This window comes from Plecotus auritus (genome assembly GCF_963455305.1).
Source record: "Plecotus auritus genome assembly, chromosome: 4".
Taxonomy (NCBI): Eukaryota; Metazoa; Chordata; class Mammalia; order Chiroptera; family Vespertilionidae; genus Plecotus; species Plecotus auritus.
This window is the reverse complement of record NC_137775.1, coordinates 160,180,808-160,193,612: the sequence shown is the minus strand read 5'-3', so window position 1 is coordinate 160,193,612 and position 12,805 is coordinate 160,180,808. Positions and strand designations below refer to the sequence as shown.

General features: G+C 33.8%; 1 protein-coding gene across 4 annotated transcripts in view; it reads right to left on the bottom strand.

Moving 5' to 3' along the window:
• RUNDC3B (RUN domain containing 3B) overlaps positions 1 to 12,805 on the bottom strand; it is a 116,508-nt gene that overhangs the window by 26,730 nt on the left and 76,973 nt on the right. For all 4 annotated transcript variants that reach the window (XM_080666797.1, XM_080666799.1, XM_080666798.1 and 1 more), the window contains 3 exons: positions 9,816 to 9,905; positions 5,775 to 5,855; positions 3,528 to 3,696 (listed from right to left, as the gene is read on the bottom strand). In XM_080666797.1, coding sequence (XP_080522923.1) covers positions 3,528 to 3,696; positions 5,775 to 5,855; positions 9,816 to 9,905 — 340 coding nt within the window. The remainder of the gene's footprint in view (positions 1 to 3,527; positions 3,697 to 5,774; positions 5,856 to 9,815; positions 9,906 to 12,805) is intronic.

Below are 12,805 nucleotides of genomic sequence, written 5' to 3'. Positions count from 1 at the left end.
TTTTTTGGCTTTTTCTTAATATAAATAATATTACAGTGAACACTCAGTTATTCGTTACCTGGTACAAACATCTAAGAATTTATAGGAAATATGACTAGGAATAGAATTGCTGGGAATAGGCCATGCATTACCTTTACATTTACTAGATAATGCCAAATTGTCATCTTATTGTTTTTATATTAATCACATTCCCACCTGATATTCATTCTTTGTGAGTGTGTGTTAATCCTCACCTGAGGGTATTTTTTCCATTGATTTTCAGAGAGTGGAAGGGAGGAGGGAGAGAGGGCGGAGATGAGAGAGAGGGAGGAGATGAGAGAGAGGGAGGTTTTGTTAATTCTGTTTCTCTGTTTATTTAATTAAAATCTGTTCTTATTTTTTTTTCCTTTGGAACTGATTATTTTGGTCTACTTCTTAAATACTTATTTCTTTATTTTTCCTACTTTCTTTTCTAAGTTAAGTACTTCTACAAGTACTGCACAAAGCTGTAACAAAATTGGCAGTATGCATTGTTTTCATTCTTATTTACTCATTTCTTTTGACACATAATTTACAAGTTTTATTTTTTAAATTCCCATTGGTGGTCTACAGGTGGTAGTAAACATATTGTATTGAATCTAACTTTACTGCACTGTGAGCACTATTATATCATTTCTTTGGTATTTGTGGACATTTGTTTTGTGACATAATATGCTCCATACAAATTGGATAGCTGTCCCATATATGCTTGAAAAGAATGTGTACTGTTAGCATTTAACAAATTTTAGATCAAGCTTTACTAATTGTGCTGTTCAAACTCACTACATCCTTAGTGATATTTTGTCCATTGAATCTGTAAATTATTTTGAAAGATGTTAAAATTTTCTACTGTAATTATGGATTTATCAGTTTCTCCTGGACAATCTATTAATTTATGCTTCACATTTTTCATGGCTACACTGTTACATTATGTAAGTTCAGTGCTGTTATACATTTCTGGTGAATTATTTTTTTACAAAGACAATGTCTTTTTTCAGTCTTAATGCTTTTTGCCTTAATGTCCACGTTGGATAACATTAATACAGAATTCCCTTGGTTAAATTTGCCTACTATATCTTTATCCTCTTAGTTTCAACATTTGTGTGTCTTATTTTATGTATGTCTCTTATAGACAACATATAACTAAAATTTATTATTACAAAATAAAGAGTTTATCTTAACTGACAAGTTTATGCCATTTACTTTTATGGCGATGTTGACTCAGGTGGTTAGATTGAGATTTATTTCTACACTTTATCTGGTGGTGCCACCCTTTTTTCTTCTGGTGGTACCATTCTTTATAACATCCTTATTTTTTCTCACTTGCTACTTTCTATTTTAGTAATAAAATTTTCCTTGTCTTATCATTAGTTTGAAAATTAAATATTCTACTTTTAATCACAACTTTGGAAACAGGCAGGTATTAAAATATGTGTCTACCCTTTTCACTGTAACACAAAGACCTCAAATGGCTTTAGCTTCAATCACCCTCTCTTACCTTTTCTAATATTGTTAGAGTTTTAGTCCCACTTTGCTTCCCAGTGGTGGGCTGCAGTTAGCTCTTGAGAGCTGATTAATGAATTTCAGAAATTTTGAAAACATGGCTATTATTAAACATTAAATTATATAGACATAACTAGGTAAATTATATTAAAAACAAGGAAATAACCACTCAAAACTCATCACTTCTTAAGTATTTTGAATATTTTATCATATCTTCTGTTGTCTGTGCTCCTAAGGTCATTTCTGTCTGTTGAATCTGTCTGATAGAATGCTATACAGTGGTGTGCTATGGTGCATTTTTTCCCAATTCTGCATTTAGAGATATCACATTGGTAGCTTTAACTTGGCCACAATGGGAGTATTTACCCCACAGAATCAGCAAATGGTACATATCAGGGCTTCTCTATTTCCTCTGTGAAAGTCAGTTGTTAAATATATTTCAACCCTTCAATGCCACCCCATATTGGCCATTAATATAGTAGTTTTTGTTTCATGTAGTCCAGATTTATTTGCCAATTTCTATGGTTAATCTGTCATTTTGCACCTCACTCCTGTCTACTAGGTTCAGTTTCCCTCTTGAATGACAGTGGGCCTAGATCCACTGTTCTCCTGTATTAAAACACATGCACCTAGGACAGCTGGTGTGGCTCAGTGGTTGAGTGTCGACCCATGAACCAAAAGGTCATCAGTTCAATTCCCAGTCAGGGCACATGCCCAGGTTGTGGACTCGATCCCCAGTAGGGGTGTATGCTTCTCTCTCATCAATGATTCTCTCTCTCTCTCCCTCTCCTTTCCTCCCTCTCTAAAATCAATAAAAATATATTAAAAACAAACAAAACAGCAACAGCAGCACATGCACCTAAGTGAAGGGAACGGTCTTTGTATGCTTCGGTCATTAGTGAGCGCCCATTCTTTGAGAGAGCAGCGCTGCATGCAGCTCTTTTAAAACTGTATTCTGCTCAGCATTTTCATATTTTTACAATGAAAGGCGTTCAGGTGATCTTAGTCTGAAATCTTGTTGGTATGAGAAGTCTTTTTTAATAGGGTATGAAAGTTTTTTCCATATACATTAGGCACAGTTTTATAGCTATTATAAATGGGATCTTTTTCTTTATGTTTCCTAACCAGTACCTGTTGGTCTATATAAAATCTATTCATATTTGTAAATTTACTTTGTACGCATTTTCCTCAGTGTATTTTTTATTGTTCCAGTACTTCTTATAATCTTTTTTTTTAATATATTTTATTTATATTTTACAGAGAGGAAGGGAGAGGGATAGAGAGCTAGAAACATCGATGTGAGAGAAACATCGATCAGCTGCTTCCTGCGCACCCCCCAACCGGGGATGTGCCCGCAACCAATGTACATGCCCTTGACCGGAATCGAACCCGGGACCCTTCAGTCGCAGGCCGACGCTCTATCCACTGAGCCAAACCGGTTTCGGCTGTTCCAGTACTTCTATTGTTAATTCCACCAGGCTTTTCCTATATAGGCTATTTATGAATAATGATAATTTGAAAGGAGAAAATAGATAATATAGTAAAAAAAAAAGTTGCAACTCCTCAAAATAATGGAGTTTCTTTTCCTTTCTGCTAAATACTCTACTTTGCCAAGTGCAGTGTCTGATATACAAGAGCTTCTAAAATGACTGATTTAAAAAGGACAAATGAGACATGTGGACTTAGGCAATTACTGCTTTTTCACAAACCAAGTAATATTTTATGAAATTAGTCATAGGAACTAAAATCTCTAATATATAAATTAAACTGCATAAAGAAGAATAAATGGTTGATTTTTATTTCACAACATAAAATTAGAAAATGTTTAACAAACAAAAGCCTTTCCTAAAACACTGCTTGATTTTTAATGAATGGGAGGATAATTCAAGAACAGAAAGGAAGGAGCAAGGAGCAAACCCTTTCATTCAGCTGAGCGAGCGTTAGGCAGAGACAGTCCAAAGGCAATGCGGAGCACGGGATTACAGGCTGTTGACACTGACTGATACCTTCTGCTCCAGGGTTAGCTGATACTTCTGCTTAACTCTCTTACACTTGTTGAACCACGTGTTCTCGTCCATGATGAAAGGAGGCCCCACGTTCTCGGGAGAGCTGCTCTCGCTGCCACTGCTTCCCAGCGTCCTCAGCTCCTCCTCATCGCTGCTGATGCTGTCAGAGCTGGGAGATTGACGTTTAAATAGAAGTTAATACTCTGTTCCACTTTGGTTTTTAAGGAATACTTCTGTATTTTCAAGCTACTGGTGAGCAAACTCTAAAATATTTAGCACTAAATATACCATTATAATTAATGATAATATAAAGACTTTCGTTTCTTGAAATGCCTTTTTTATATTTTTTCATTTTTCTGTAACGAATATGTATTATTTCATGCAATAATTTGAGGAGGGACAGACTCTGAAGGTTTCTTAAAATTAGGAAACTAATAGAGTTTTTAAAAAATGTGTTGAATACATGCATATTTGGGTGGAAGCAATTACATTTTTAAAATATTGGGTCAATTAGGATAGTTTAAATCTTTCTAAAATAAAAACTATGGTCAGAAATAATAACTGGTTAGTGACTAGGTTGAAGTGTCATTTCCCTTTTCATTTTAGTGCCTGTTATATAACAAGTTGGTAGGAATCCTTTAGTACATAAAGGAAAGAAAGCTATATGTACATTTTTGGATTTGTGCATCAAAGAAAGGAAATTGCATAAAATTTCAGGAAAAAAGTGGTTAAACAGTTGAGGACACAGAGTAAAATCATTAAATTCATTCTGAGGGCACCAACTGAGACGGTTCCATAATTATATCTTTAAAAAAGCCTTGTAATAATTACTAGTTTTTATGTAGGAGAGGCAGATTCGTATTTAACTTTATATCTTTATTTAAATCACTTCCTAAATCACAAAAATAGCCTTCCCATCTTCGTGTTGATGGCCAACCTCCTATCTCCAGCTGTGATCTTGCTCTTTCATTTCAGACTTGTGGCCCACTTTGCACAAACTAGCTGTGTGACTGTGGACAAGTTATTTAACCTTTCTATGTTTCCGTTTTCTCATTTCTCACTGCCTTTTGGGGATTAATGAGTTAACAGAAGTAAAGTTCTTAGAACAATGCCTTACATATAATAAACATTCAATAAATATCACTACTATCATTTTACTAGTATTATTTTGAACTATTCATTACCTTCACAAAAGGTACTATAACTCAATGCATCCCAAAACAGTATAATATTATGCCTATTCAAAGCATCTTATTGCTGTACTTTTCAGGCTCTAATGTACTAGAATTATCACTTTTCCTCAGGAATCCACTAACTTAAGTTAGAAAGCTTGGTACCACAATACTCCATGTCTCCTTCTCCCTCAGCATCCAAAATATCTTCCCACTCCTACCTCTGAAATAATAGTGACTTCTCTCACTAGATGATTATCTTGGGGATAAGAACTGTATTATTTTTCAGAAGTTCATGAAGTTTCTATACTATCAACATCTATGTGTTTCTCTACTCTCAACATCTATGTTTCTTTCCTACATTAGGTACTCCATAAATAACATATCGTGATTGTGTGTGTATACATTATATTATATTCACTTTCTTTCTCTCTCCCTTACAGCTCTGGCCTAATCATAACATTTTAGAAGTATGTAAAAATCATCATTCTATTCAGGAAATCAATAAGTGAAGGCAGACCTTCAGAAAAATCTATGAATTTCATTTGATTAATTTTCAATGCTGATGAGATTGTGAGAAATCCATAACTCTCACATAAGACTGGTAATTGGTACAACTCTTTTATAAAAGTAGACTTTAAGAGCCATAAAATTTTTGTTGCATTTACCTTAATAACTGTAAATTCAAAATAGAAATAAAAAGAAAATTGATTTGCACAAAAATGTTTATTATTCTTTTCTTTATAATGAAGATAAAATGAAAAACAGTCTAAATAATTAATTGCAGTTTTAAAATCTCAATGGATGATTACAGAGCAATTAGATTTATTATCATAACTACAGCAAAAAATACATGTACTTTTAAAAAGCTAAATATATGCTGGCATTACAATTATATAATAAGTGCATATTTATATAAATACTAAAAATGCAACTAGAGTTTATATTTATGAATGATTTCTGACATGAAATAAATGTTTTATAAAAAGTAATTTTAATCAGATGAATATATTGTGCAACAAGGTATTTAACAATAAATTTGGATTTCAAGAACATATTTCTAAATGTCAAATACCTTTGGGTAAACTTCAGATATGGTGTGTAGTCTATTACAGCAGGAAAGCTGCCATCCAGTCCCTCTCCCTTTAGGCAGAAGCTAAGACAACAGACAATAAATATTCCATATTCATATATAAAAATTTAAATCAAAGTTAAGTGTTATAAACAATCTGCTAGAGACATTTATTTCATCAAATTGTAGGTAACGGTTTTTGTTTGTAATTTAAATGTTACTTGTTACAAATAAGTATCTCAATAAAGATGTTTTACCTTCAATCTAAATGACAAAAGAACTGTACAAGTTAATACTCTGTTACATAAATATATCACACAAAAGTAAAGTACACGGTGTCCCAAGAAATGGATATACACTTTGCCAGCTGATTCTATTACAATTTGGAAATGAAATGTATTTTAATAAATACTGACTTTATAATTACTGAAAGTGTGTATACATTTTTGGGGGGATACCCTGTATACTGAGAAATCTTTTCAAACATTATTTCATACTGTCTTGGTCTTTATTAAACCTTTTGTGATGTCACTAGAGAATTTTTAAATGAAGATTTGTTCATACAAGTTCTCAGGTGACACTAAGCATTCCCAAAAAGATCTGAATAATTAGAAAACGAGGGTTTTTGCCTTTGAACACAATGCCCCAAGCAGCAGGGAATGTGTGGCCCCGGCCCTGAGGACGGGCTGTCCGGGTAAACACTGGCCTCGACTGCTCTCAGTGAGTAAATTCACAGAGAAACAAGAATGGATAACAACAAAAAATTATATTGAAAGAGTGGAAATCAGCAGTTTTGTACAGGCAGCTTTGGGAGACATCATTTATTATAGTCTGCCTGAAATTGGGACAAAACTGAACAAACAAGATGACTTTAGTGCTTTGGAAAGTGTGAAAGCTGCTAGCAAACTCTATTCTCCTCTATCAGAAGTAACTGAAATTAATGAAGCTCATGCAGAAAATCCAGGACTTGTCAGCACATCTTGTTATGAAGATAGTTGGCTGACCCAGATGACACTGAGTAACCCTGCAGAACCAGATGAACCAATGAGTGAAGAAGCATATGAGAAATACATAAAATCTACTGGGGAGTGAAAATGGAGACCCCCTCTCCCTAAATAAAGTAGTATAAAACAACTTTAATTTAAAAAAAAAAAGAAAGAAAAAAGTCTAGCCAGTGTGGCTCAGTGGTTGAATGTCGACCCATGAACCAAGAAGTCACCAGATTAATCCCTGGTCAGGGCACATGCCTGGGTTGTAGGCTCCATCCCCAGTGGGGGCATGCAGGAGGCAGCCAACTGATGTTTCTCATTGATGTTTCTATTTCTCTATTCCTCTCCCTTCCTACCTCTCTAAAATCAATAAAAACATTTTTTAAAATGAGGGTTTTCTAAACTATTTGAATAGGTGAAATGACTTGTATCTTAGACCTAAAAAAAAAAAATCTTCTAATGTCCATTCAATGTTTTTTGAGGCTATGACAACAGGGAAAAGGTTAAAGCCAGTAAAAAACTCTAGATCCCCTGGTTCCCCAATCCAGTAATCTTTGTTTTGTATAATGGTATATACAGCTAGTTTTTTGTTTTATTTTTTTTTTAAAAAAAGTGTTTAGTTTTAAGATTACTATTGTTAGATTGAGAAGTATACAGATTGGCAGTTAAAAAATAGTCATGGGTATGTAAAGTACAGCATAAGAAATATAGTCAGTAATCTATATATATAACAGCCTAAGCGACCGTTACCACTAGTCAACCGAACGACCAGTTGACCGGTCGCTATGATATGCACTGACCACCAGGGGTCAGATGCTCAATGCAGGAGCTGCACCCTGGTGGTCAGTGCGCTCTCACAGCCAACCTCCATGGCCGGCCAACCTCTCGCAGTCCCTCCCCCCGGGGGCCGGCCCCGATTGGCCCCAATCAGGAGGCAAGAAAGCCCTAATCAGGCCCAATCACCGGTCAGGCCGAGGGACCCCACTTGTGCATGAATTCATGCACCAGGCCTCTAGTATTATAATAACTGTGCTTGGTGCCAGTTGGGTACTAGAAATATCAGGGGAAACACTTTGTAAAGTATATGATTATCTAAACACTATGTTATACACTTGAAATGAATACAAAATAATACTGAATACAAACTAATGAAAAAGAAATTTAATTAAAAACATTACATAAAAATAAAACATTTAAATTTTTAAAAGAAAACAAAGTTTACTATTATTAAAAGGAAAAAAATATACTGTCTAGCAAGATAAATATTTAAAAGATGTAGGTTAATCTTTCAAAAGAAAAAATTCATCTATGAAGTCCTACATCCTGGTTTCTTTCGGAAGTTTGACTGTGGAAATACTTGTTCTAATATATTAATATCAAGGGTATGTATTGTTTCCAGATTTAAATAAAGAGAATTAATTTAGCAACATTTTATATGGGTTTCCCTTCATTTACAGAAACATTACTAATGTATCTTTAAGATATTTGTTTCCAGTTGATTATATAGTATCAATGGGTTCCAATAAATCAACAGTTCATTCTTCTCCCAGGTTGTTGTTTTTTAAATAAAAAATAAAATTGTAAAGGATTTAGACCAGGGGTGGGCAAACTTTTTGACTCCGAGGGCCACAGTGGGTTCTTAAACTGGACCGGAGGGCCGGAACAAAAGCATGGATGGAGTGTTTGTGTGAACTAATATAAATTCAAAGTAAAGGAGCAGAGGGGAGAGCAAGAGAACCGGATAGAACAGCCGGATCCGGCCCGCGGGCCGTAGTTTGCCCACGGCTGATTTAGACAGAGCCAGCAGCATGCCATGTAAAAAGTTGACACCCTTAGAGGGATCATAAGACAACCTTCATATTCCATCCATCATGTTTATCCTAAACAATTAAGCTAATTAACCTAAAACTACTTGATTAAAGAAAATGACAAATATTTTTAAAAGGAAATGATTTACTAGAAAAAGGTAACCTCAGTGAAAATGGGCAGCATTATTTTTCAATTAAAGACCTAAAAGTAGATTTTAATTTAAACTTATTTTAATAATATTTTTGGATTTTAAATGATATATTTAAATAAAAATATAATATTTCCTTCATTCTTATGTTTGAGTTCTTGTTATAGACGAACCTTTTACTATCAGTATAATGTAAAATCTTAAATGAGTTAAAGAAATGCAAAAGGATGCTTTCATAAATCTAAAAAGAAATTACAATGTCCCTTTTTAGTGCTTGCAGTCTTAGTCTGGAATCAATTCATCTTGTTGATAACCAAAGTAAATATTAACAACATGTTTTATATTCTAGATACATAACACAAGAAACATAAGACACCCAAGATATCCTGTCCGGGTCTTCTTTATCTCAATACATGAAATAATAAAAATCTTTCTAGCTTTGAACCTACTTTTAGTGTCTTTCTTTTTTTTTTTTTTTTTTTCCTTCCCCATTGACCTTTCCCCGGCCTCCCCTTCCCCCCAGTACATGCCTTTACCTGCCCCCCCCCCCAGTGTTTTTTATCCATTGGTTATGCTTATATGCATGCGTACAAGTCCTTCGGTTGATCTCTTACAGCACCCCTCCCCCCCAAAACCTCCTCTGTCTTCCCACTGTAGTTTGACAGTCTGTTCAATGCTTCTTTGCCTCTGTATCTATTTTTTCCCCCCATTTCATTCCTTTAAGGAAAAATATGACAACAAACGTACTTTCTTTTCATTTTAAAGCAGCAGCTGAAAAATACTAAGAGATAAAATCCAAAACCTTCCTTCGGTTGTACCGGAGTCCATGATTTTTCTGCTTGGGGAATGTAGTCTAAGCTTTCTTTTGACCCAAACTAGACAGCAAGCCTGTAAGTTAATTCCTAGAACTTGAGACAATCTTTTCCCTGAGAGCAAACCGATTTAGAAAAAGGATGTCATTTAGAAGGGAACAACATGAATCAAATATCAATATCCAAGTATGTGCTTTAATAGAAAATTGAAAGAAAAAAATCGTAAGTAGAAACCATATAGGGTAGCATAATTTAAAACTGAATACATTTAGTGAGGATTAAGTACCTGAAATCAATAGCATTGAGCCCAAGCAGCATGCCAGCAAGCATATTTGCTTCCTCACCCAAGACAATTGCTCCATCTTCATAAAATCTTCTGAAAAATGAAATGGGTGAATACATAAATATTAAAAACAGGCAAGTTTCATCTAGAGAAATCAGAGCCAAAGGTAAACTAGAAAGAACTAAATTGTATTTAGTTTGTCAAAATAAAAACATAATTGGGTCACCCAACTCTTACAGATATTTAGGAGGGAGAAAAAACCCATCACCATAACAACAACAAAAATCATTCTAAGTGTTTCCACTTCTCTAACAGTGACTCTTTAAATGCGCCTAGACTGCCTAGCATTTTTCCCAGTAGTGAAGCAATATAAATGTAATCTGAAAGGTGGCACATTCACAATCATTTATACTAGTCTTTTTTCAAAACTATGCAGACTATTGTTCTATACATGAGACAAACACAAACATACATTATGTTTTTCTGTAATTCCAAAGGTTATTACCTAAATTAAGAAATAGGAAGGTGTGATCATTAGTAATTTATGCTAACCTTTAACACTGGAATACTAATAAGGCAGATGGGCTACCAAAGTGACTGTATATGAAATACAAAATTTGACAAAATGTGAATATTAATATTTTTGCTAGTTCTTACAAATCCTTCTGTTTTGACTAATGTTAGTATTTAAAGTATAATTTTATTTTAAAATAAATATTTTTTTTTAAATCATAATATGGGCTCTAGGTATTTTTCCACAAAATAATGTAAGATAACTGAGAAAATACTATGCAAAAACTAATTCATGTTCGGTAACCAGGGATCCTTAAATTGTTATACCTATTTATATTACACATAAACAATGGACACTAAGATATAACACCCCACCCATTTAGTAAAAGATATGTGTCTTGTTTTTTCCTGTATGTATGAGTTTTTAAAGGCTAAAAACGATTTTAGTGTGTTCATAATTTCACCATCAATTTTGAATAGTTCATGTCTGAACAAATACTTTTACAAACACATCATTTGATACTTGCAAAAAAAGCCCATGAAGTAAATGCAAAAGGAATTGTCATTAGTTTCAAATTCACCATCAAGAAACATAAGAGGTTAAAACAATTTCCCAAGCTCATGTTGATAAACTGCTCAAAGAAAAAGCCCAATTCTTTTTACTCTAAGTTCTATATGTTTTCTATTAAATATACTCTATTTCTTGTAAAACAAAAATAATTATAGAGAATTTAACTTCTGTTATGGTTTGTAAGGAATTTTAAATGAATAATAAGTAAAAGGAAAATAAGAGACAACTCTTCACCCTCTAACAGATGTAAGTCTGCAAACAAATATGGTAGGAAGACTAGCTTGGAATAGATGTTTGGTGTTTCCTTGAAACTATGGGAATTGCTATTATTGACTTATATAAAAGAGGAAAAACCAAAACTTTAGCTTACCAAAGGTTAGTAAAGTAAATGGAAGGAATTTCTACATATTCAATTGAGGTGTTCCACAGAAAGGTAAAGATATTTAGATAAATCTACATATATGAGATGTTATCCCACCACAATGGCTAAATTAGCTGTTGACAGAATATTTTATTGACTCTTGGAAGAACTATAATTCCAAAGGTTCTAGATCAACAAATTCTACAGGACATATGCTTTAGAAAATAATTCTGGTTTTTTTATACTGGGAATAACCCATTATTCCTAGTATTTCCCTATATAAGGAAAGGTCTACCATTTCTCCATCATGAGCCCACCATGTTTAAAAGTACATTTTAAGAATCAGATCACAACTATTCTTGCTTGCTTCCTAATGTCAGCATTGTATTAGGGACTGTTTAAGAATATCAAAAACAATCACAAACTATCTGGTTTTAGAGATTTTTTTTTTAAGTCTAAACCTCTTTTATATGTGTATATAATATTGTTATAATGAGGGGTTTTTTGGCCTCTTGTTTTTCTTAAATATATTTTATTGATTTTTTTACAGAGAGGAAGGATGAGGGACAGAGAGTCAGAAACATCGATGAGAGAGAAACATAGATCAGCCGCCTCCCGCACACCTCCCACTGGGGATGTGCCCACAACCGCACACGCCCTTGACCAGAATCGAACCTGGGACCCCCCGAGTCCGCAGGCCAACACTCCATCCACTGAGGCAAACCGGTTACTGCTTTGCCTCTAGTTTTACTAATGGTTTTTTAAACTAACCAGTGAAATGCTTGCTACATGTGAAATCAATAATTCCACTAAAATAAAACCTTATGTGAAGCATAATATGATGCAAACTTGATTTAAATCAACAGTCTCACTGCAATAGAGGAGAGGGGATAACAAATGGAAGAGGAAGGGTTCGTTAAGAGGATTGTCCATTGTATGCTGAACTTTTTAATTATTAGTTCTGGTTAAGAAAAAAAAACAAACTTGTGGTGATGGCCAAAGGGAACAGGGGTTGAGGTTGGGCGGAGGCATGCAAAGGGATTGGGGGGAGATAGGGACATCTGTAAAAGTGTCAACAATAAAAATAAAGAAAAAAAGCTTGCTCAGAAAATACACCTTGAAGTTTGAGTTAACATCTTAAAAATAACTTAATTCAGTATTTAAAAGAATACTGAACTATATGAAAATATTCTATTTTTATCATTTAACCAAAGACAAGCCATCCATGTGTATTAAGGAGGCAGAAGCTATTAGGAAAAGCTAACTTTTTATACCCTTAATCAAACCAACTCATCAATAATTTTGACTGAAAATATGATTCCTGCTATCAGCACTTTTAAAGAATTCAAAAGATTATAAACTTTCAACCTCTTCCTTTTATCTCATAGAAAAATTGGAGCATTAATAAAGTTTCGCTTATATAACCAAGGTTATGTAACAAATGAACCAAAATAAAATCTAAGGTGACTAATCCAAAATGATAAAGTATACACTAAAAAAATTCCCTTTCTTTTGTTGAAAATATTTTTTGTTCTAAAGAAAACATTT